This window comes from Symphalangus syndactylus, chromosome 19 (genome assembly GCF_028878055.3).
Source record: "Symphalangus syndactylus isolate Jambi chromosome 19, NHGRI_mSymSyn1-v2.1_pri, whole genome shotgun sequence".
Lineage (NCBI taxonomy): Eukaryota > Metazoa > Chordata > Mammalia > Primates > Hylobatidae > Symphalangus > Symphalangus syndactylus.
The window spans coordinates 45,517,044-45,541,846 of record NC_072434.2 but is presented as its reverse complement, the minus strand read 5'-3'; the positions used below and the strand labels follow the sequence as shown (position 1 = coordinate 45,541,846).

The window sequence follows — 24,803 nt, the reverse complement described above, 5'->3', positions numbered from 1 at the left end:
CTTTTTTTTCAGGAGCCCTGATCTCTTGCTCTCTTTGGTGTCTGTCTGCAGTGCTGTTGGTTCTCTAGAGTTTATGCAAGCCACTCAGCTCTTTGTTTTTCTCAGTGCCCCCTAGGCTTCTAGAGTATGTTGAATCCTATCAGCAATTCAAGTCAGGTAAGGCAGGAACCAGTTCTTTGGGCAGCTCCCTGAAAAGCCAGAGCGTTGGATGCATACTCCACTGTTTCCTTCTATCTTTAAAGGAGAGGTTGCTGAGTTGTATGACTTTTGTCTGCTGTTTCACAAATCCTCTGGAGCAGCAACAAACTGTCTAGCTATCTTTTGTTGTCAGTGACCCTGACAACAAAGTATCTATAACATACTACATTTTGTCCATGCTCTGAGGCAGGAGAGACAGAAATCAGTCCCCTGAAAAGCCAGAACATTGAATACAAGTTCCAAGTCTTTCCCTTCCGAGGGAGAAGCTGGGAGTTGAGGGTTTTCTTCCACTTGTTCTGCACTGAGCCAACAGGAGGAATTATGATGAATAAGTGCATGCTACTTCACACTGTCACCTTTAGTGGTCCCCATCCTCACAGACTTTCCTATTAGCACCTAGATTTAGGCAAGACAGAAACCAGTCCCTTCAGCAACCACCCCCAAAAATCAAATGTTTAATGTATGCTTCAATCTTCACCTTCTCTCTACAGGGAGAAGGCAGAAGCTAGGAATTTTATCCTGATCCTACCACACTGATCCAGGGAGAGGACTATGGTCAGCGAGTGGCACAAATTTTCACATTGGCTTTGATGCAGCTGGTTTCATGCTCTTCAGGAGTGCAGGGGCATCTTAAGGGGTTTCTTGATTTCTCATAAAGGAAATTGATCCATGCATTGTTGCTGCAAGTTGGTGTCTTTGTCAGGCCAGGGAAGCTCTCTGGCTTCCTATTGTGCCATGTTGCTGACACCATCCTCTTGTGATGAGTTTTAAGATACAACACCAAAATCACATTCCATAAAATTAAAAAACTGATAAGTTGGACTTTATCAAAATTAAAAACTTTTGTTTTGCCAAAGACGATGCTAAGAGAATGATAAGGCAAGCCACAGACAAAGGGAAAATACTTGTAAATTACATATTGTATAAGACTCCTATCCAGAATGTAGGAGCTCTTACAACTCATTTATAAGAAACAAATAAGCAATTAAAAATGGGAAACATCTGGACACTTTGACAAGAAGATATATAGTTAGCAAATAGATATGTGAAAAGATGCTTGACATCATTTTTCTTTAGGAAAATGTAAATTAAAACCACAATGGAATACCACTACACACCTATTACAATATGTGTCCACAAATACTTGATATTTCTTCCTTCAGGAGGTAGAGCTTATTTCTCCTACCCTTGGATGCATGCTGACCTTTAGTGACTCTAGCAAATATTCTGACAAATAAGAGTGAGGAAAAGGAAAAATAATAGCTTTACAATAGAAAAACCTGGAAGACACTACCTTAACCAAGTGTTCAAGTTTAATATCACCGGTAAAGTTGTGTTGTTGACATGTACTAATGGACATGATGTGATGAGAAGAACACTTCACTTCTATAGTATTGTTCCCCAGAACTCATAACCCCAGTCTAACCATAAGAAAATGTCAGATAGACCTTCTACAAAATATTTGGCCAATATTCTTCAAAACTCTCAAGGTCATAAAAATAAGAAAGGACTAAACAATTACCACAGATTGGAAAATGGTTTGGAGACATGATGATTAAATTCAGTGGGATATCCAAATGGATCCTGGAACAGAAAAAGGACATTGTAGAAAAAATGTTGTGATTCAAATAAAATTTTAGGGTTTTTTTCTTTTTCTTTTTTTTTCTTTTTTTTTTTTTTTTAGTGCTCTTCCTTGGCCAGTCTATCTAAAATGTCATACTTCCTGGACTTCCTGTCCTCTAAACTTGTCTTATTTTTCTTTTTAGCTTTGCCACTTCTTGACTGTGTTATATTTGTTTATTGTTTGTCTTCTCTCAATAAAATATCAGCTCTATGAGAAGGAGTGGATCCAAGTTTTATGATTCACAAACAAGAAGATTTTGTGAGCCCTATATAAGAAAAATAATGTTAAATGAGGTACAAAATATATGTCTAATTAAAATAAGAAAATAAATCAGAACAAAGACTTTTTAAAAATCTAGGTAGCAAAAAAAATACAATATTTTTATTAATTCAGCACCTGTTATTCTTCTCTATTTTTTTCTGTTTGGGGCTATATATTCATTTGACTGTCTCTGTATGTGAAAATAATTTTGCAATATATTTCTGATAAAGATAATAGAAAAATAATTCAGTCTTTCTTCTAGCACTTGGACAGTTTTTGTTTTGTTTTGTTTTGTTTTTGAGACTGAGTCTCACTCTGTTGCCCAGGCTGGAGTGCAGTGCATGATCTCAGCTCACTGCAACCTCTACCTCCTGGGTTCAAGCGATTCTCATGCCTCAACTTCTCGAGTAGCTGAGACTACAGGCATGAGCCACCATGCTGGGCTAATTTTTTTTTTCTTTTTTTGTATTTTTAGTAGAGACGGGGTTTCACCATGTTGCCCAGGTTGGGCTGAAACTCCTGACCTCAGGTGATCCACTAACGTAGGCCTTCCAAAGTGCCAGGATTACAGGCATGATGGAACTTACAAAACATGCATCCTAACACCCAGACAATATTGCTACAAATCTGTGCCCTACAAACACAGGAATTCTGATGAATTCTATTTTGTACAATTCCCATTAAGAAATGTATAGTGCATTTATAACTATAATTTATTGAGTATATTGCCAACAAGAGAGAAGTTTTTTGAGTAAGAATTAATGTAACTCAAATTCTCTCTAATAATTATATTTGTCTAATGACTGGAAGAGTGTTTCACAACTAGCTTCCGACTCAAATCTTGCTTCAATCTTGCCTCTCCTACTCTGGTTACAGACTTTTAGAACTTGTTTCTGTAGGACAATTTTATTTCATGGTATATTTTTTGGGTCTGTACTGTTGTGTCACACAGTTGGTAAATTAGCACAATAGGCAGTGGTAGTATCCTGGGATGCCATCCCTACATTAGAACAACTAAATAACTTCATACAGAAGTAACTGCATACCACCTATGTACATCCTATTAGGCCTAGATTAAATCTATTCCTAACCCAACTTCTCCCTAGATGGAGTCCAAAAATATCTTCTGCCACTCAAATATTACCTGATATAAAAAGAAGTGTAATGGTGAAAAAATTGGAGTGGAGACAGCATTGTTAACAAATTGCAACTAAAATATCTTCTGCAGATTTCATAATTTTTAAAAAATATATAAATGAGTTGAATATGTTGCTAGGGCCCCTCTTGGGGCCTAAGAAAAATCTCATGTAAGTGAAGAGCCCTGAAGCTTAAAGTTCGTTAGTTTTTCATCCATGTCCTTAAGAGTAGAAGACTTTGTTTTTGGTTACGTCTATATTCTCAGTACTTAGAATAGTGCCTTACATGAAGTAGGTATACAATAAACATATTTTAAATGAATAAATAACAAAGGAGTGGGAGGAGGAAGGAAGGAAGTAAAGGAAGAAGGAAGGGAGGTAAGGGAGGAAGGGAAAGAGGAAGGGAAGATGTGGAATAGTACTTTGCATAATTTGTGTTTTGGAAGCATAACATGGTTTTCCTACACTTGGCGGAAAATACACTTATTTCCAAGGAAGAACATTACACTGGGACACATGAGGTAGTCTAGGACCCTAAGCTGTACCACATTTTAAGAGAACAAATCAATACAAGGAGGTAATGGATGAGCCTACTTTGGACTCAGAAGAAGGAAGAACTATGATATGGCCCGGGAGAGTGGAGTACTGGGTAGAAGAAATTTGGATAGAGTCAAAAGAAGAAACTAAAGTTATGATTAAAGGTTTATGTACATACATAAATCCAGGAAAGCACCTCTAAGAAATGTTGGGGTTCCTGAAGTCTTCTCCTGGTGACTCTGGAAAGGCAAGTGTTATTGATAAATCCCATAGCTCTGTGTCTACATTGGCTCATCAATTCTACTTAGGGTTGATATTCAGTAGCAACATACCAGTATGGCCACCCTGTAGTTGGAATATTTAAATATTTCCATAAGAACTAGGGAAGAGTAATTTCCCCAGCTCCTTCAAGACTTGACCTACTGCCATGGTCACCCTAGCCCCTAATCTGGAATTCCCTAGATCCCCAGCAACTAAAAGAGTAAGTCTAGGGTCAAATCCTGCTTCAGCCATAAGTTTGTTGTAATAGGCTGACACCTTTACTGTGCTCATTGTTGAGTCATTTGCATATATTCTGTGGTTCTACTGAGCAGTAAACACAGCTGTATGGAAGAAACCATGAACTAAGGGGAGGCCTAGTCTCACTCTTTGGTACCCTGTGTGTTAGCCTAGGAATACAGCAATACAACCATTTGCTTAGACTGATGGCTCTCTAGGGTTGGGCTTTCCTAGGGTGGAGCACTGGACAGGTAGTCAGCTTTCCCACACCATTACATGACGGCAGAAAACAAATCTCTTCTAGTCACTGTTGCATTTTTAGCAGCTAGCCCAGTGATGGAACACAGTAAACACTTACAAACATTTTTTGTTTAAAAGTTGAACAGTAAAGAAGGTAGAACTTTAAAGTTCTAGACCTGAAAAAGATCATCTAAAAACCTTAGAAAAAAAATTATTTAAAAAATTTCCGTTATGCGGTAGGGAATCTGAGGCCTGAAAGATTGAGGGTCTTGCCCAGAAACCATGAGTTATTAACAGGATCCGTTGCAGAACCCTGGCCTCTTGTATCTTCATTCAGTGTGGTTTTTTTTCCTATATTGGGCTTCTCCCCTCAGATCCAAGGAGACAGGTAACCCCAGTATGAATTTCTCACAGCATGGAGAAATTCAGAGATGAACACAATTCTCTATCACCCTGTGGGAACTGAAAATTTTAAGTGAATATCAGAGTTACACAAGGAAGTAATCTCATATAACAGCTGCAACTGTTTTGCTTTGCTCCTATTCTTGGAACTGGTGGGCAGGGTGAGGTCAAGAGTTTGAGCAGAGGAGGAAAGTTTGGAACAGCCACTGTAGAATGTGTGAGGGGAAGACAACAGGAATTGAATATGAAGATTGTTGAAGGCTGGAAGAATGAGGAAGAAGTTGAATAGGATGACTGTCCATGGGCCAGTTACTCAGCATGATAGATTTATTTATTTATTTATTTATTTATGAGACAGTCTTGCTTTGTCACCCAGGCTAGAGTGCAGTGGCATCTTGGTTCACTGCAGCCTTGACCTCCTGGGTTCAAGGTGATACTCCCACGTCAGCCTCCTGAGTAGCTGGGATGACAGGTGACAGGCATGCACCACCGTGACCAGATGGTTTTTTAGTAGTGTTTTTTTTTTTTTTTTTTTTTGAGCGGGCTCTTGCTATGTTGCCCAGGGTGTTTTTGAACTCCTGGCCTGGCCTCAAATTATGCTCCCACCTTGGCCTCTCAAAGTGTGGAATTACAGGCATGAACTACCAGACCCAGCCAGTAGGGGAATTTTAATAAATAATTATCCAGTCCCAACTTTCAAAAATGCTGAGTTTGAGAAATCCTGCCCTGGAAAAATTTTAAGTGTTTAGTAGTCACTTGTGACTAGTAGCTATTAACAGCCTTGATAATAGAACATTTCTAATCGTCATTCCATCAGACAATTCTAGTCTAGAAGATTTTTGAGACTCTTTTTACCTCTGAGGTCCTAAGCAAAACAGTGAAAGAAACAGTAAAAACAGCAAGCTAGTAAGGCTCAATCTTACTATCCTTACTAGATAGACAAAAAAGACAATGAAAAAAATAAGCAAAAAAAAAAAAAAATAGAACTGCGTTTGAGGCATTAATTTCCGATTAAAGCCCTTAAACCTGCATAGTTCTTTACCGAAATAGAAAGCTCATATTTTGATTCTGCATTTATTGTTCCCACAAAAGTGTGGTATTTGGATCAAATGAACTATTGTCTCTCTGTGGGCACGTTGACAGACTAGATGCTGCTTTGTAATCTACTGCTGTGCATTACTTGTCTGACTAATCCTATGCTTCTTTCTTGTTATCCTGCTGTTATAGCTATAAATGCATAGTCTTACCTCTTTTATTGGCAGACACTTTAGAGTGCAATAGAGAGTAAATGGGATTTACACTTACTATTATCCCCTCAGCTTTAATAATGACTGGTTTTAATTCTCCCTTTGAATGCTGAAATAAAACACCTTCCTGCTCATACCACACCTGCATCCAATCCTGGGCACCTGATTTCTGGAGAAAAATGAGATGTCTCTGGTACTTTCAAATATCCGAATAGCTTCCAGGCAGAACAGAAATGTTTTTAAAAATTATCCAGTACTTAGAAATAAGAGAGGTGATTACTGAAGGTCCTTTCAGTGGAATGCTGGGCAATTGTTTGATGGATACTTGATGAATTAAGTTTATAAGTTTGTGCACCTTTTGATCGACTATTTGAAGGAGGTTAACTGGTGGAAAACCAATAGCAGTGCAAATGATTCTTGCCCATAGCAATGCAAATGGAATTTATCTGTAGAGATATAATTGATTTTCCCCTAGTAGAATAGATAATTCTAAAGTTTTCAATTTATCACCTTATAGGGTATTAACCAGTTTTGCATGTATTAGCATATTCACTTTAGTATTGACTGCCTTGACTACATAAATCTGTCTTTATATTTTTCTTCAAACTAGTTTTAACATCTTACTCTTTATTCAGTAATGGGTGGAAAAAAATCTTTGACACATTCATGTTACATTTCTATGACAGTCGTGCTTTTTAACTTTTTGAAAAGTATACTTAGAAGAAATCTAACTTGGTCAGGTATTGCTTCTGGATTAAGTGCTCCTTAATTGTGCCCCGGGTGCCTCTTACCTCCCTAGCCTCACAGTAGTGCCAGCCTTGTCTTAACCCCCAACTTCTGGTCAATTGTAGCCAATGGGAGGTAGTACAGGTTCAAGAGGGCAAGGGGAGAGTGAGGTTCTGGTATCTATCACTCCAGATTCTTCCGTGGGATTTTGCCTTGGACAGGCAACATGCCGCTGTCTATTTTGGGATTCCTGCAATCTCTTCTTTCCTTCAGTGTGGTAGGGCTGGGGTGGTTGCTAGCTACATTATCTCTGTGGTTTTCCCACACAATGGTCCCTTATTAAATTCCACTTTTGTACTACCCAATTCTGTTGCAAGGCCTGCACATAGAATGGGCTGCTTTTAGAAAAGTAACTCCACTCCATTCCAGGGGTGTTCAAGCCAAGGCTAGATGGTCAGAAGACACTAGTGCCATGAAGGAATTCTCTGCTCTGGGAGAAAGCAAAACTGTGCAACTATGATTTCTAAATATGGAGGCTGCATAGGTCTACAAAAAGCTATCTTGCTTGTGTGTGTGTGTGTGTGTGTGCGTGCGCGCATATGTGTTGTGTGCAGGAGTGATGGGGATTGGGAAAGAGAAATGTCAGAAAGGAGAAACATATTGTCGTGTTACTATATATGTAGCCAAGGGAGGTTTGTTGATGGTCTGGAAGAGACATGTAGGTTAGTAAAAGAGAGGGCTGAGGCCGGGCGCGGTGGCTCACCCTTGTAATCCCAGCACTTTGGGAGGCCGAGGCGGGTGGATCACGAGGTCAGCAGATCGAGACCACGGTGAAACCCCGTCTCTACTAAAAAAAAATACAAAAAATTAGCCGGGCGTGGTGGCGGGCGCCTGTAGTCGCAGCTACTCGGAGAGGCTGAGGCAGGAGAATGGCGTGAACCCGGGAGGTGGAGCTTGCAGTGAGCCGAGATTGCGCCACTGCACTCCAGCCTGGGCGAGAGAGCGAGACTCCGTCTCAAAAAAAAAAAAAAAAAAGAGAGGGCTGAAATTGAGGGAGAGATTTTGCTGGATTAAATTGAGAGACAGGACTAGTTGGATTTCCTAGGCCGACTAAGAATTCCTAAGCCTAGCTGGGGAAGGTGACTGCACCCACCTTTAAACACTGGGCTTGTAACTCAGCTCACACCTGACCCATCAGGTAGTAAAGAGGGGTCACTAAAATACAAATTAGGCTAAAAGCAGGAGGTAAAGAAATAGTCAAATCATGTATCACCTGAGAGCACAGGGGGAGGGACAATGATTGGGATATAAACACCAGGCATTCAAGCTGGGAGTGGGCAACCCCCTTTGGGTCCCCTCCCATTGTATGGAAGCTCTATTTTCACTCTATTAAATCTTGCAACTGCACACTCTTCTGGTCTGTGTTTGTTCTGGCTCAAGCTGAGCTTTTGCTCACTGTCCACCACTGCTGTTTGCCGCCGTTGCAGACCAGCCATTGACTTCCACCCTCCAGATCCGGCAGGGTGTCCGCTGGGTTTCTGATCCAGTGAGGCGCCCATTGCCGCTTCTGTTTGGGCTAAAGGCTCGCCATTGTTCCTGTGCAGCTAAGTGCCCGGGTTCATCCTAATCGAGCTGAACACTAGTCACTGGGTTCCACGGTTCTCTTCCAGGACCCACAACTTCTAACAGAGCTATAACACTCACCACATGGCCCAAGGTTCCATTCCTTGGAATCCATGAGGCCAAGAACCCCAGGTCAGAGAACAAGAGGCTTGCTGCCATCTTGGGAGTGGACACCACCATCTTGGGAGCAGCCTGCCACCATCTTGGGTGTTCTAAGAACAAAGATCCACCAGTAACAAAATGTGTCAAAATTGGTGAATGTTTAGATCTGCTTTTAAAAAATGTGACTACCTAACTGTATGCTCCGAGTAAGAGTATACCAGTCTTGTGTTCAGGTATAGATTTAACTTGGATATGCTAAGAACTGAGTACTCTATGTAACAGAAAAAAGTTTCCGGATGTGCTGCCTATAGTATGATCAAGATGGTGAAATGTCATCTCAGATTTAACTGTGCAATATTCTCATAAAAGGCCTTCTTTGTGGTAGAGAACCTGTGTTAAATTTCAGTCCCCATGCTAGAACAAGTAGAGGCCTATGCTCAGCCCTGGCTGTTTTTTTTTAAATTTTTTAAATTTTTTAATTTTTATTTTTGAGACAGAGTCTTGCTCTGTCACCCAGGCTGGAGCGCAGTGGCATGATCTCAGCTCACTGCAACCTCCACCTCCCGAGTTCAAGTGATTCTCCTGCCTCAGCCTCCCGAGTAGCTGGGACTACAGGTGTGCGCCACCATGCCCAGCTGATTTTTCTATTTTTATTAGAGATGGGGTTTCACCATGTGGGCCAGGCTGGTCTTGAACTCCTGACCTCAAGTGATCCACCTGCCTCAGCTCCCCAAAGCCCTGGGATTACAGGTGTGAGCCATTGCACTGGCTGGTGCTTTAAGAGCTGGTATAGGTATGGAAATGGGTGAGGCTGGCCCAGGTTACCAGAATCTCAGTTCCAGGAAAGTGCAGCTCAGCAAGGAAGAGAAGATTGATGACTTGTAAACAGTTTGAATTGCTCTAGTGGTTCTCCCTGCCACCCCATCCACACTCACTGTGGGCTAGTACCTGTGTCAGATGCTGGGGATCCAAAAATCACTAGTAAGACATAGGTTTGCCCTACAAGACTTTCCCACCTCTGACAATATCAACTGAGTGATCTTTTAAATCTTAAATATTATGTAATGAAATCAATATCTTTGACAAGAGGCCTTTTGGGAAAGCACATTGGAAGATATGTGTTGGGGTTTGAGGGGACTAAAAAATAATGCCTGTCTTCACCACCCAAATTTGAAAGCAATTGATAGATGCAGCAGGTAGACTGATTGCAATTATAACATAGTTAAATGTTTGTATAGTATGGCTTAGGTTCAAAGATGAATGGACTTGTTTGGGACACCGTTCTGCCTCCCCATCTCCCAGTATGGAATTGCCCATCCAGTTGGAGATTCAGTAGACCATTTGAGTCTACTGAATGCACACATCAACCAAAGAATGCTGCTCCCTCTAAACTGGGACAAAAAGTGAAGAAAGTAATCAATTCTCTAGTGCTTACAATCTTTTAATAGATTAGTCTTACAGTTCAGAAATGGGCTAATTGCTGTCACCCCAAATCAGATTTCACACTCATCAGTGGGGAAAGGTAAGTAATAGATGGGGTGGAGGTTATGAGTGTTTCTACAGATAAAACTTTCTTCCAATGGGAAACAAGTGGAGTGGGGAAATAAATGTTCATTCTAATTTTCCCCTACCTTTTGATCTTAATCATTAAGTTTATGGTCAATCAGGGTCTATCACCTCTTGGAAAGGAGATGAGCAGCTACGAGGGAAGTCTTGCCCCCACCTTTTGAGATTGCTTCAGTACTGTGCCTTTTTGGCTTCTCCTAGGAGTGTTGGTGAAGAGTGTTAACTTTGTAGCCAGAGGTTCTTATTTCAGATAAATACATTTTAATCTTCATATTAATTAACTCCAAGACCATTATGTGTCAAGATAAAAACATTTGGCTGCTAGGTCCTTTACATGGGTTATTATTTTTTCTAGTTGGCTCAGGGAAGCTCAGCTCTGTTTATTGTAGTACCTTAGTGACCATAGTTCTGTAAGGGGTGGAAGGTAAATGTGTTGCCCACTGTGGGCTGGTACTATAAAAATGTTAAAAGAAAAACTTTAGACAAATTAAATTTCATAGTTTATCTGAACAAAGAACAACTCGTGAATTGGGCAGCACTCAGAACCAGAAGAGGTACGAAGGATTCTGCTTAGCATTGTTAGTAGGAAGCTTTTATGGGCTGAACACAGAAGCAAAATAGAGAAATCACCTGATTGGCTACAGCTAAGTGTCTGCCTTATTTGGGCTTGGTGTGATGAGTTGGCTGCCTATGATTGGCAGAAACCTGGCTGAAATCTGGCTGCTTGTGATCAGATGAAACTCAACTATTTATTATACTCCTAAGTTTCAGTTTGCTTATGTATGAAATTAGGTTGCAGTTTGTTATATAAAAACTCAAAGTACAGAGACAACCTCTGGCAAATGGCCTCCGGCTTATTTAATTTAACAGAAGTAAGCAGACCACAGTCCCCTGATGAGGCATTTGAAAGAAAATTCATGGATCTCTGGTTTCCCAGCTATCTTATAGACATAGTGGCTCCTTTTTGGCATCCTAGGGGCCAATAAGACCAGCAGCATTTACAGAGGGACATAGACAACCTTTACCTAGAGTAATCCACAGATCCCAACTAGTCCAGGAAACAGCACAAACTCCATCCTCTCCCTGGAACAGAGACTGGCCCCCAAGGCCATACTCAGGTCTCAGCATCAGAATAGAAACCAAGTCTGGCCTTGCACTCTGCTGCTTGAAGACCCTAGTAGCTGTTTAGTTTAGGAGATGATAAATTAAAGCTGGAGTAGAGCTTAGGTTGTCATCTTCTCAGAATCCACTGTTCCTTGTTCTTGAGCTGCTTTAATGGAGAATCCTTAGCCAAATGTAATTTTAAAGTTAATTTAGTGCCTTCTTAAAGGATACAGCTCACAAGCTCCAGCAGAAACTCCCAAAAATAACTAATACAGAAATTCTTAGTAGTAGTTTCAGCCCACCTTGGGTTAAAATCTGAATACTGTAGTTTTTAGCATTTAATTTAGAAAAGATTAGAGTGAGAGACTTTTGGGAGTATCTTTTTAGAAATTACACTGGCTGGGCGTGGTGGCTCACTGCTGTAATCCTAGCTCTTTGGGAGGCCAAGGTGGGTGGATCACTTGAGGCCAACATGGTAAAACCCCTGTCTCAACTAAAAATGCAAAAATTAGCCAGGCGTGGTGGCACACACCTGGTGTGTGCCAGCTAACTTGGGAGGCTGAGGCAGGAGAATGGCTTGGACCTGGGATGCAGAGGTTGCAGTGAGCCAAGATCACGCTACTGCTGCGCTCCAGCCTGGGTGACAGAGCGAGACTCCATCTCAAAAAAGAAAAAAAAAAAAGAAGGAAAAGAAATCACACTTACATGAAGAGCAGGCTTACAGGGAAAGGGAGGGAGTAGAAAGGAAATTTCTATTGAATGCTACAAGGCTCAAAGTACTAGATGCTATTTTATTTAATCCTGAGAATAGCAGTGTAATAAATTATTGTTGTCTCCATTTTAAGGTGGAGATACAATTTAACTGAAGAGCAGTTAATTTACATTATTTGCCCCAATTTGCTCCTATCTGCCCTATTCCAAGGCCCAAACTTGTTTCTCTGATACTAAGTATCAACAGAAACTACCATCGTGACTAGTACTAATATTAGGTATATTTTCTAATTCTTGTTATTCTGATTGTTAGTGCTTAAAAAGAGTTTGTGTTTTATGTTCTGAGTTGGCAGTGTAGTTAGGGAAGCTGTTCTGCTTTGCAGTAAGTATGGATGGAGGGAAAACAGGCGGATAATGTATAACAGCAACCAGAAAAGAGTGAAGGGGAAAAGAGAAAGCTTCATGACTTGGAGCTGCAGCAGCTCCTCCTTTTCCCAGCCAGCAATTGGAAGCAAGGGAACCTGGTATGCCCCTCCCCTATCTCCTACAGACCCGAGCCCAACACCTTATCTCAAAGCTTTTTTCTCTCTCTCTTCTCTCATTCACACAATCTCCAGGTACATCTCTCTTCCTCCATCTCCATTTTTCTCTCCTTGTCATTCTGTGTGAGAGTCCAAACCTCCCTCTCGTTGTGAAGACACTCTTGAGTAGTACTGATGATGATGCACAATAAGGAAAATCTCCAGTCTGAAGTAGAAGCAGAGGAACCTAAACCAGTTTACCTCCTCACCCTTAAATGTTCCAAAAGAACCCCGAAAGCCTTTTCTTAACTTAAATGCATTTAATTCAATCTGTTTCTCTTCAAGTAGTAACAGTCAAGATTGAAAAATTCTTTCCTTACTCAGTTTTCTCTTTTAGTTATTGGAATTACAAAATTATTGCTTTTTGCGATTTTCACATGAGCTCTCTGGGATAAAATTTTAAGTAAGCTTTTGTTAGTTAATTTTGGAATGTATTACTTCCAAGATTATTTTTATGTGAAATACATTTCTGAATTCCAAACAAATGGATTACAAATAAACTTTCAAAATGCACCTTGTTTCTAAGTTGAATTCAGCCTTTAAACTGTTTGGGTTAACGAGAAACAGTAAAATAGCAATGTAATAATATACTTTAAAATGTTTAATACCTATAGGATTTGCTACCAAAATTATTTAGATTAAGGATAGTTATTCTTTTATTTAACAATTCAGAGAAAAGTTAAAGTTTGCAAACACATTATATAGTAATGAAGTTCCAACATCTACTAACAACAATAAAAAACTATTCAAAGTTTCACAAAGCCTTTTTAATTGCATAAATTGCCAATGTAATACTATTGATGATGATTTGCTGAAATGCTGATATACAATTAACTCCACAGTCATCAAATTAATGCTAATTTGTCTTATTTGATATTCAATTATAGAACAAGAGTATTGATGTTATTTGGCTCCCAACAGCTCATTTCCAGAGTCAGACTATGCCTTTCTTGGTCCTGAATCAGAGTTTAGTACAGGAAGGCTGATGATTGAGCAATCTAATTGAGATAATAGAAAGTCATGAACTAGATCCTCTTGGTGATAATTATTTCCTAATTTTGTCCTATTATTTTCTAAAAATGTTGATTGTTCTTGAACAGACCACTGCTGACTTGTAATTTTAATGTCTATGCTTTGCTTTCTTATATGATCAATTAGAACATTACTATTTGGATAAGAATTTCTTTTATAATTTTGGAACTTGGATATTTGCTTCTTGTTACTCAAATATTGCTGCATACATGATATTTTATGAGGCATTTAAAATTTCACTTGAGAAGCTTAACAAATTATCCAGTGGTGTTACATTATTTAGTTTATATATATATTTAAAAGGCTTTGAGTAATATTTGACAGGTGAGGCACTGGAAGTGGGTATGCTCATTGGTTTTCCTACAGAAAATGTTCTTTCCAATTTTCCAGTTTGGGTACTCATTTCATGAATAACAGCTTTATCAAGGTAACCCACAAATTGTTTTGTTAGACTAGAAAAATTCTGTGAGAAATTATAGACTGCATTCCAAGATCTGTTTTCTAGTGTCTGCTTATTAGTTTTCTTCTTTAGTTTATCATCTACAGTTGTGTGGCCCGCTTTAAAAGACATGGGAATCTGTATATCTTTTCTCTGTACTGTAGGCGTGGTTTTTTGGGGTTTGAAAAGAGAAATAGATTGATTGCCAATTATAGATTTGAGGATTTCACAATTTCTTTCTAAAACGAAATTTGTTCTTTTATGTGGGTAAATGTTTTCATTTTCCAAAGGATGAGAAGAAAATCTATTTTTTGTCAAAAGTAACATTCGCACATATTCTGTGTCATGGAAAATTATGGGATTTGTGTCCTTTTGTTCCTGTGGATTAAAGTAAAGAGTAATTAGTCGTAAGTTCATCGAGTCAAGAAAGCTCCATATATTTTAAAACATGTAAATAAAATTGTAAAATATTCTAAAAGTCACTACATACAAATATTTAATATGAACAGTAGCATTATTCAAATACATGAAAATACTGTACTTGTATGTAACATACATCCTTCTTATCTTAATATTCTATAGAGATGTTAGTGATAAAACTTGAACTTTTGGCCTTAAATTTTTTTGAAATAAATTGGAATATGAAAAAATTAATATATTTGTTAAATATCTGAGGTACTGCCATTGAGAAATAAGGTAGTTGTTCTGGCATTTCTTAGGTTTCCATGTTCTAGAAATTAAAAAGCATACCAAAAAATGGATTGAGTCAAAGTCCAGAAGAGACATAACTGATTACAGGCCAAAATTACAAATCTGGATATTCTAGTAAATAATTCAAAAAATTAAAAATTATCTCTACAACTGTTATTATTGTACCCTAATACTTAGCACAACATGACACCTAAAAAGTGCTCAATATATATTTGTGGAATAAAATAGCCAAAGTAATAGATTGACTTAAGAATAGATCATTTTTATTGCAGTAATATCCAAGTCTGCTATAGTTACTGAAAAGATGACAAAGATCTAGTTTTGCAATCCACTGGTGATGCCAATATTACCTATTTAGCCATAGTAATGGATCTTTATAATGTTTTTGGTCTGTCCAACACCTTAGGGAATTTTCCACTTGACAAGTCTATGTACCCTTAGGTAGAGGCAAGAACCATGTTTGTCGGCTTGTTTGCGGTTAGGGCACAGGCATTTGCCCTAGGCTCTGCCATTCAGATACACCTATGAAGTCTTCAGTTCAGAGAAAGCAAGCACTGTGAAAAAGTATTGGGAAAACTATTCTAGTGAGGGTGGTAGGAGTTATATCTAGCTTTGAATGACAGCAGTAGCAAATGTCTTAGAGTATTCCCTGCTCAGCATCAGAGTTGTAAACTTTTATCTGTGACAATAGCATGGGCCTCAGTGGGGCAGTCTGGGGCTATATAATTAGATGATTCCTGACTAGACAGCTTTCGAGCCATACTGCCTCTCTAGAGAGCATGAATTACTAAATAGCCTTTAATAAATGCACTTTCTGGTTGAAAAAGCCAAAACAGAATGTTAGAAAAATTGACACATGGTCATGGTCCCATCATTTTAGAACTGGGGTCTTGTTATATTGCCCAGGCTGGATTCAAATGCCTGGGGTCAAGCAGTTCCCCTGCCTCAGACTCCAGAGTAGCGGGGATTACAGGTGCACACCACTGCATTCTGCTAGATTGGTACAGCCATTTTTAAAAAATGCTTTTTATTCTACAGTTCTATTATAATCAAGCAAATTTGATAAAGCCTTCTTCATAAAGAAAAACACTGAATTTTCAGCTGGTGTAAAGGAATCCCTGGTTTGGGGGTTGTGCAAAGTGCATTAAGAACTTAAGTGCTGTTATCACTTTGGAATATGAAACCAAGAGGTAAGAAGGATTTATCAAAGATTCTGGTCACTAAAATATATTGGTGATTCCCGTAAGTCATATGACTACACATATTTACTTAACAATAGATGATATGCTTATTACCATGTGAGAGGTTGCCGTCTTTGTTGGACTAACGTTGATTACCTTGGCATGTGGATTTTTCAATTCATCCTCAAAGCACAATGGGAGCAAGCTTTTCTTTCTTACTGACCTATACTTACTTAATTGATCATTTCTGACTGATTTGTTTTCTTTTATATTAAAATCACTCATCGGTGGAGATTTTTTTCTGAAAATAAACACAGTTCAGGGTAATGTTCATGGGGCTGATTACAGCTTGTCAGTTCTTGTCTGCCTCCTTTTATCCCTGGAAGTCACTGTCAACTTCTGCACCAACCTCTCTCCCACAGACTTTCAAACTGACAAGATCATCCCGTCCTGCCTGGTTTGTGGGAGAAAACAGCAAGAGTAGGAGTGGAAGCAAGAGAGTCATGTATATGCCTCTTTAGATTTTGAGTGGGGACGAGTTGTATTATTACGTAGGTTGAGGAGAACACCAAAGGTAGAGAGGTATTTGTAACATCCTATGTTGAAATTCTGGAAGAAGCTTCACAGGGCAGCTTCATGCTAACATAGGGTGGCCCCAGCTTTGTTAAGAGGATAGAATAGTGTGGTCAGGCAGAGACAGGATATAGTTTTTAAACTGAGTTATACCTAAAGTGGTTGTTCATTATTGATTCAAACAAAGTTTGAAACACACTGTATTAATGATTTTTTTCATTATATAGAGATTGAAGGGTTCATGAGAAAAATGAGAACTTTATCCAAAGAAAGCTACTTTTTCATGTCCATGTTGTCATGTAAGTAAATGTGTGTATTGACTAAAAAAAAAAAATTGTATTCCCTCTATTCATTTTTCCATGCCTTTCTCTCCATTTGACAATCCTCAAGGTCTGGATGTGATATCTAGTGGCTAAGCAGTCTTGGACCATTCATTGGATTGTGCTATGGAACTAAATAATAAGGCAGAATAAATTTATTCTTGTCAATTATAAAATGTTTCCTACTAGAAACATCATTAAACAGAACAAAACATTAAGCATTTTAAAATAAATTACCTTTTATTTCTATCACCTTCTGAGTGACCAACAGAATCCAGTGGTTTCCTAGGTTTTTTTTCAATTTGAGCTGAAATTTTAAAAGATTTTCATAAAAGACACATAGATATTCTGACATTTAGGAAAATATCTTGCACAAAATATTTTACAATTTAAAATAACATATGGAAAGCACCTAGTATAGTGCCTGGTCTGTAGTAGCTACCCAGCAAATATTTCTTGAGTGAACTAGATAGAACTGGAAAAGACTGAGATCAAAGCCCTAGTATTTGGCTAAAACAGATCAAACATAAAAGTGGTGTTGGAGATTTTTTTGTGGAAGAAAGGCATCCCTAAATTTTCAAATCTCTCTGATATGTGGAGTCATTATTAACCAGTAGGAAGCTTCAGACGTTTATCACTTGGTAGGGAGGGAAGACAGTTTGCAGATATCAAGCAGATCTTGCCATGTGGCATGAAGTAAGCATCATCCAAGGTTGATCTCTTCCAAATATGTCTGGTGGCCACTCCAGCATTTTTCTAGATACACATGCTATTAGCAACAGTTTTAGCTTTTTCCTTGTCCTCAAGTAGTTTATATTCTAGTGCAGTACTTCCCAGTCTTTCCCATATAATGGCAAGCATGCTAATTAATATTATTTGTACAGTATACTGGAATAAATGCTTGAGTCTGGGCAGGCTACCATAGGGCCGACTGAGCAGCCTTGATGGCCAAGGAATCAATATTTCAGCACACCTATAACCCCCTCCAAGCACAGCAGGTTACCACAGTACTATTTGAGAAGCTCTGTTCTAGAGGGAGGAAATGGTCAATAAACAAGTAAACAAGGGGCATGGTGGTGTGCCCCTGTAATCTCAGCTACTCAGGAGGCTGAAGTGGGAGGACTGCTTAAGGCCAGGAGTTTGAGGCCAGCTGGGGCAGTATAGTAAGACCCCCATCTCAAAAAAACAAAAACAAAAACAAAAAAAAACCCCGACAGCAACAAAAGCAAGTAAACCCACCAACAAATAAATGTATAATATAATTTCGAATAATTTGGAAGTATTTGCAGAATTCAAGTACTATGGAAGAATATAAACATGGTACTTCACCTAGGGTGGCTATAGAAGGTCTCTTTTAAGAGGGGATATTTGAGCTGAAATCTGAGTAAAGAGAAAGAGGCAGAGGAAACAGCAAGTGTGGAGGTCTCAGTGTGAAGCCAGCATGGAATGCTGAAAAAACAAAGAGGCCAGTGTTGCTTGGGTGTGGTGAATTAGGAGGCAAGAGCAGCAATGGAGTAACCAGTTAGGAGGCTGTTGCTGTTGTCTAGATGAACATGTTGGTGGACTCGATAAGGATTGTAGCAGTGTAAGTGGTGGGAAATCGTTGGCTTCAGTTTCTACTTAGAAGGAGATCCAACTTTTTCCCATTTGCAGAAATGGGATAGGTAAGAGAAAAACAGGCCCACTGACTGAAACAAGGTGCTGGGTTAAGGATGCCTGGCTTGTGAAAGGAGAATAAAAATCACTCCTTTCCATTGCCAATTGGCTAACCCAGAACTAAGTCAAACCACACCAGAGATGCGTGACTGAATCTGCCAATCTGCCATATCCCCAACTGTCACCCTGGCAGAGGAATTCCATTCACAACTCTAAAATCTGGTCTGGCCTGAGGGTCACAAGGTCTGAGTAATGGCAACTGCAAAACTTCTGGAAAGGAAAGAGTGACATATAGTGAGTGGTGAATAAGAGACAGAGAACCTTCTAAAATTCTAAAACCTATGAAAAATATTGCCAGGTGCAGTGGCTCACACCTATAATCTCAGCGCTTTGAGAGGCTGAGGTGGGTGGATCACTTGAGGTCAGGAGTTTGAGACCAGCCTGGCCAACATGGTGAAACCCCATCTCTACTAAAAGTACAAAAATCAGCTGGGCATTGTGGCGAACACCTTTAGTCTCAGCTACTTGGGAGGGTAAGGCAGGAGAATCGCTTGAACCAGAGTTGGAGGTGGCAGTGAGTGGAGATCATGCCATCGCACTCCAGCCTGGGCGACAGGGGGAGACTCAGTTTCAAAAAAAAATTATAATAAAAAATATGAAAAATATAAATTTTAGAAAGGCAGCCAACAAAATCTACAAGAGGGTCAGCAATACAATTAAATAGAAGAATCTAAAGATAACCTGAAAACCCTTGCCATCTTAAGATATACACCTCAATTTTAAGATGTATATTAGCATGTGTCATAGTTTAATTAACAGTGTCAATTGATGACCTTAGATTTGATGAAATATGCTTAGAAATTTCAAAGGTATAAATAAAAAATACTCACAGAGAATAAGCTAGTATTCGATGAAAACAGGTAAAAATAAAAGGTAAAAAAAAAACAGGTCAATATTTTAAAAACCAGAAATCTTGGAAGTAAGAAATATAAATCTAGATTACATGGACAAAGGGAGAAGTAATGAACTGAGAGAAAATGTTGAGGGATTCGCCAGGAATGCATAGAAAGATAAACAAAAAACCTGAAAGAACAGTTCAAAATCATGAAAAACAGACTGCAAGTCTTGGACATTTATCCAATAGCTTTGGAAGAAGAAAATAGAGGAAATGGTAAAGAATCTATGTTTGAAGAGATAATAACCAATAATTCTAACTGACAGAATTGTATTTCAAGGATTGAAGATGACAGACAGAATACATCTATATCCAGATACTTTGTACTAGAAATGCAGATCGTAAAGAATAAAGAGAAAAATCCTAAAACTACCAGAAAGTTAAAAACAGTTTGTCTGTAGAGGAACGACAATTGGACCATGAACAGAATTCTAATCTATGAATGATTCAAGAAGATAATACAGTGATCTGTAAAGTGCTGAGAAACAATAATTTACAGTGTAGAAATTTACATAAACTCAACTGTCATTCAAGAGTGACAGCAAAATAAAGGCACTTCAGATATACAAGGATGAAAAGACTTAACAGCCAACAGGTCACCATTGAAAGAATGACTAACACATGCTCTTCAGGAAAAATGTAATAGAACACAGATGGGGCTGAGTGTGGTGGCTCCCGCCTGTAATCCCAGCACTCTGGGAGGCCAAGGCAGGTGGATCACCTGAGGACAGGAGTTTGAGAGCATCCCGACCAATATGGTGAAACCCCATCTCTACTAAAAATACAAAATAAGCTGGGGGTGGTGGTGCACACCTGTAACCCCAGCTAGTTGGGAGGAGGCAGGAGAATCGCTTGAACCCAGGAGGTGGAGGTTGCAGTGAGCCAGGGTCGTGCCATTGCACTCCAGCCTGGGCAACAAGAGTGAAACTCTGTCTCAAAAGAAATAAATAAATAAACCACAAATGGCAGGATACAGGAGTCAATGATGAGCACAGAATTTGATAAACTAGTATGTATTTAATCGGCACTGTCTTTAAAAACCAACAGTATTTTGTATTTTAAATGAAATATTGTGAATATTTGCTGCACTTGTATAAGCTTTTTGCAGTTATTTTAATCTATTGTATTTTTGGTGTTTTAGACTTCTGTCATGTCAGCCTTTTGTTTTCTTCTTTAACTTTGCTTTACTGAGGTATAATTTACATACAATAAAATACACATATTTTAATGTAATGCACAGTTTGATAAACATTGATAAATATATGCCCCTGTGTAAGTAAAATCAAGATATAGAGTATTTCCATTATTCTCAGATCGTTTTCCCCTGCCCCCCTTTAGTCAATTCATTTGATTTGTTCTGTTCTTTCCTTCAAACACACTGGTTATCTCAGTGTTGGATAACTGTTTTCTTCCCTCAATATACTATCTTGTCTAATGTGGTCATATTTTTGTCTCCTTACACTGCACGCTATATATATTCCTATACCTGCTTTTCAGATTTCAATTCTATTTACTTCAATGTTTATTTTACTCTTTGCTGCTTTTAATATAATTTTAAGTTACCTATTAGCATTACTTCTTTCTTTAAAAATATTTTTAAATTCTGGTAGCATCATTTTATCCTTGATGATTATCTTTTACATTTCCAAATCTTATTTCATAGAATTCTGATTTTCTTTAACTCCTTCAGCATATAGAAGAATTATTGTTTAAGTTTTTTCCTGGTTCATGGGGTACAAATTCTGCCAAAATGTGACCAACAGCTATCTTTTAAATTATGACCTTTCTTTGCCACGGGATTTTTTCATAGGTCCTATGCTTTGTTCTTATTTTTCTTTCTGCTCAACTTTGAATCAGATCACTTAAATCTGGGCTTATTATTTATCCAAAAACAATAGATGTAATTTTTTTTGATGTTCTCCCTGTTTACTTGGGCACTGTGAAACTCTCCCCTTAGAAATTAGCATGTAAATCCGGATGTTGTTACCTTATATTATGAGTTCAGGCACTCAACTACCTGAGTAGGCTGCTAAGGAAGCTGGAGCCCTGGAAGATCATGGAGAAGTTTGTTTCTGGGCACTGTATATTTTGTGAAACCTTTTCATGACACCAGGGTGGTGGTGGTGGTGAGTACTCTGCTTATGTGTGAGGTGTCACTTGGATTTCATTTTTTTATTTCTCTCTTGGGGTAAGCAACTTAGTTTGGTAGTTGGGGGAGGAATTTAGTCAAGTAAGGGCCTCATGGCTCACAGGCTATTTGATGGAATCATGTTTTTTCTTTGCACAGTTATCGTTGGTCACAATCCAAAAATCATTCCTAGAAAACTGTATTTTGTCTCTTCTGTTATCAACCCTCCTTTCAAGTCCCTGCTCCTTCGGTTGGGAGGTTTTTACCCTAGCTCTGGTACATCTAAAGCAATACAAGGAAGCCAGAGAAAAAAAGTGACAAGTTACTATTGTTACATTTCTCTCCAAACATTGCTAACACAGACTTTGAATGCTGCTGACTTACAATGAAGAAAGGAATCCCAAGGGGGAGAATTTCGCATCTTTCTCTGACCTATCATTGATAACAAACTCCGTTTCTTTATGTTGAATGTAAGAGAGTGTGTGTGCGTGTGTACTTGTGTGTGTGTGTGTGTGTGTGTGTGTGTGTGATGGAGTAGGTGGTTATAATAGGGGATTTTTTTTCAGAATATTCTCTACTGGCTCTTTCAATGGTTATTCCTTTCTCCTAAGAAATGGAATTGTGCACTGACTTCTGGAAGATTCTTTCAAGCTGCTTCATATTATAATATGTGGCAGATTTTCTTTGAGTTAGGGATAAAATGTCCCACTTTCAATTTAATAAATTTTTCTTCTCTATTTTCTTTTTGTGTTACTCATTTTGGCCAGGATGAACTGAACTTGTATTTATGTTGACAACTTTCCCAGAAGTCTTACTTTGAGACTTTGATAAGAAGTATAAAATGCTTCTTTAGAGAGGCTTAAGAACTTTTCTAAAGGGAGATTGCTTTGCTGAACTAATAGAACATCCTGTCACTGCTTTCAGGGAACACTTCAGAGAAGATGTGGCATCTGAATGGAACCTTAAAGGATAATGTAGTAAACAGAGGGTTGCCTGCTTCACAGTCCTTTTTTACCCTTCTTTACTAACAGCACTCCAGTCTTATCTCCTTCCAAGCAACCACGTCCTTCAAAGAAGGCTGGGATCTTTCCCGGCTCAATAGAGTACATCTTGAGTAACCTAAGCTGCATTTTTCAAAATGCTGAGCTACAAACCATTCATGTCTTGTGAAATCAATTTAGTGTATCCTGAACAGTATTTTAAAAAATGAAGTAGAATAGAGTATAACACAATGTATCATCTGGATCCTTAGTAATTACTGTACAAAATACAGAAAGACTACAATCAAATTCAACTGACAGAGAGAGAGAGAGAGAGAGAGAATTAGGACTCTAGGAAGCTGAATCTTCTGCTCCATATATATGTGTGTGTGTGTGTGTGTAATATAAAAAGTATTTCTTACTGTGGCCATGTTAAAAGTTGGAAAGTTATCTAAGCCAATGATGATTTATTGGTTTAGATGTGGATGCATGAGGCTATTTGAGCCAAAGAAACATAAGGGGGAGTCGGCTTTGGGAAAACATTTTTTTTTTCATTCTTACCAAGGCATAAAAAGCATTTCCAGTCACACAAGCTATCTTGAATAGTTGTCATCATATTGTACAGCAAGGATAGGAGGACAAGCTACCTGCTAAGACCTTTGAGGAAAGAGAGAGGAACTGGACATTTTTTCCCCCACTGTATTCCTCTATTCAATCTCAGCGACCACGATCAGACAGACAGAAAACTCGAGAATATTTTTTCTTGCATCTGTAGTGGAAACCTTAGCAGCAGACAGTTACTACTCCAGGTCTGTCAAATAGATGCATGGTACTGAATATCTGATGACATTATAAGGCCCCTGAAAGAGCCAACCCTGCAAATGCCTTTCTGATGGACTTCTTGTTTTTTTAGATAATAAATATCTTTACTGTTTAAGCTACAGGCGGTTGGATTTTCTTTTACTTAGGGCTAAAATCTCTTAACTATTAAAGACAATTAGGAATCTATCAGGTGAAAACATATATTTTAAGCATAGACGACAGACAATGAATCAAATCACACAGTAATTTGGTTAACTAAGTAAAACAGCCTATTAAATATGACTAGAGTCAGTGTGGTGTGGATAGGTTTAAGAGTAAGAAAAGAAGGCTGGAGAAAGTTCGTTATGCTGGTGTGATCAAAGACTAATAATCCTTGGTTAAAGATTTTCTTAAGGCTTACACACTAATTTAGTTATTTCAATGTAAACATGCAGTTTGTATACCTGTAAATAAAGTAGAGTCTTTTTACTTTTTATGAGCATTAGACTGAATGTTGAACGTAGGAGAAAAGTCTGTAGTAACCAGTGATCTTCTACATGCTTGTCTATGCTGTGAATATAGAACATTCAAAGGCCCTGCATTTTCCATCTAAACATCAGGAAAAATGGAAAATTATCTTAGAAACTATTTCTTTCCATGTATATTAATAAATAATTTATGATTGAGTATTCACATTTGCAATATTGAATTATGATAACTAACAGCTGTCTGGTTCTTTAAATATTTTCAAGTGTGATTTATTTAATTCTCAAAAAAATCCTACTATGAGATGGGCATTATCAATAAGAAAACAAATATTCAGAAGTTAAAAGATCTGCTTATGCTCACATTTTTTACTAATTTTTATTTTCTTTGTCTATAAAACTTAGCCTTTATATTCACATGAAATTTATCTCTCTAAGTTCAGGGGAAGTCTAAAGTTCAAATGCTGAGAAATAAAGCCTTCTCTGTTTTGACAAACTATTACTCTCTCTAACATAGAGTAGGTAGAGCAGATCAGTTCTGAGTAGAGAAGAAGCTGAAAAACAATGACCCAGCTTTTCCTAAGCTAGAGTATCAGACTGGCAGATTGGGTCCATATATTTTTTATTAAAATGCACATATCTAGGCACTCAAAATATACATATGCACATGTTAATATAAACTGAATACTTTGTGATTCTTTGTTAACAAGCTAAACAAATAAATGTTTAGAATCCATATGTTTCTCACACTAGGCACAGAATATATTTAGTTCTGGATAATATGAAATAAAAATAAGGTATATGACAAAAGTCTAGGCCACAAAGACCTCACATTTTTATGGTATAGATAGGATTTGCATACACAAAACAGTAGGAAATAAATAGAGTAATATTACTAAAAAGCAAACCAATCAATACAATCTACAAATGAGGAAGAATTTAAAAAGGGAGGGATATCAATAAAGACTAGAATAGACAGGAAAGAT

General features: G+C 38.2%; 1 protein-coding gene and 1 non-coding gene across 4 annotated transcripts in view; both read right to left on the bottom strand.

Moving 5' to 3' along the window:
* Nucleotides 1–8,646: 8,646 nt before the first annotated feature.
* C19H1orf141 (chromosome 19 C1orf141 homolog) overlaps nucleotides 8,647–24,803 on the bottom strand; it is a 69,796-nt gene continuing 53,639 nt past the window's right edge. For 2 of the 3 annotated variants that reach the window (XM_063613321.1, XM_063613320.1), the window contains 3 exons: nucleotides 17,050–17,119; nucleotides 16,034–16,220; nucleotides 13,306–14,405 (listed from right to left, as the gene is read on the bottom strand). In XM_063613321.1, coding sequence (XP_063469391.1) covers nucleotides 13,806–14,405; nucleotides 16,034–16,220; nucleotides 17,050–17,119 — 857 coding nt within the window. In that variant the 3' untranslated portion in view covers nucleotides 13,306–13,805. Of the gene's footprint in view, nucleotides 8,705–12,540; nucleotides 12,723–13,305; nucleotides 14,406–16,033; nucleotides 16,221–17,049; nucleotides 17,120–24,803 lie in introns of those variants that run through there. The other variant, XM_063613322.1, reaches the window with a different exon arrangement.
* Nucleotides 23,227–23,359, bottom strand: LOC129459080 (small nucleolar RNA SNORA31). Its single transcript, XR_008649888.1, has one exon. It is a non-coding gene; the product is annotated as a small nucleolar RNA SNORA31 (small nucleolar RNA).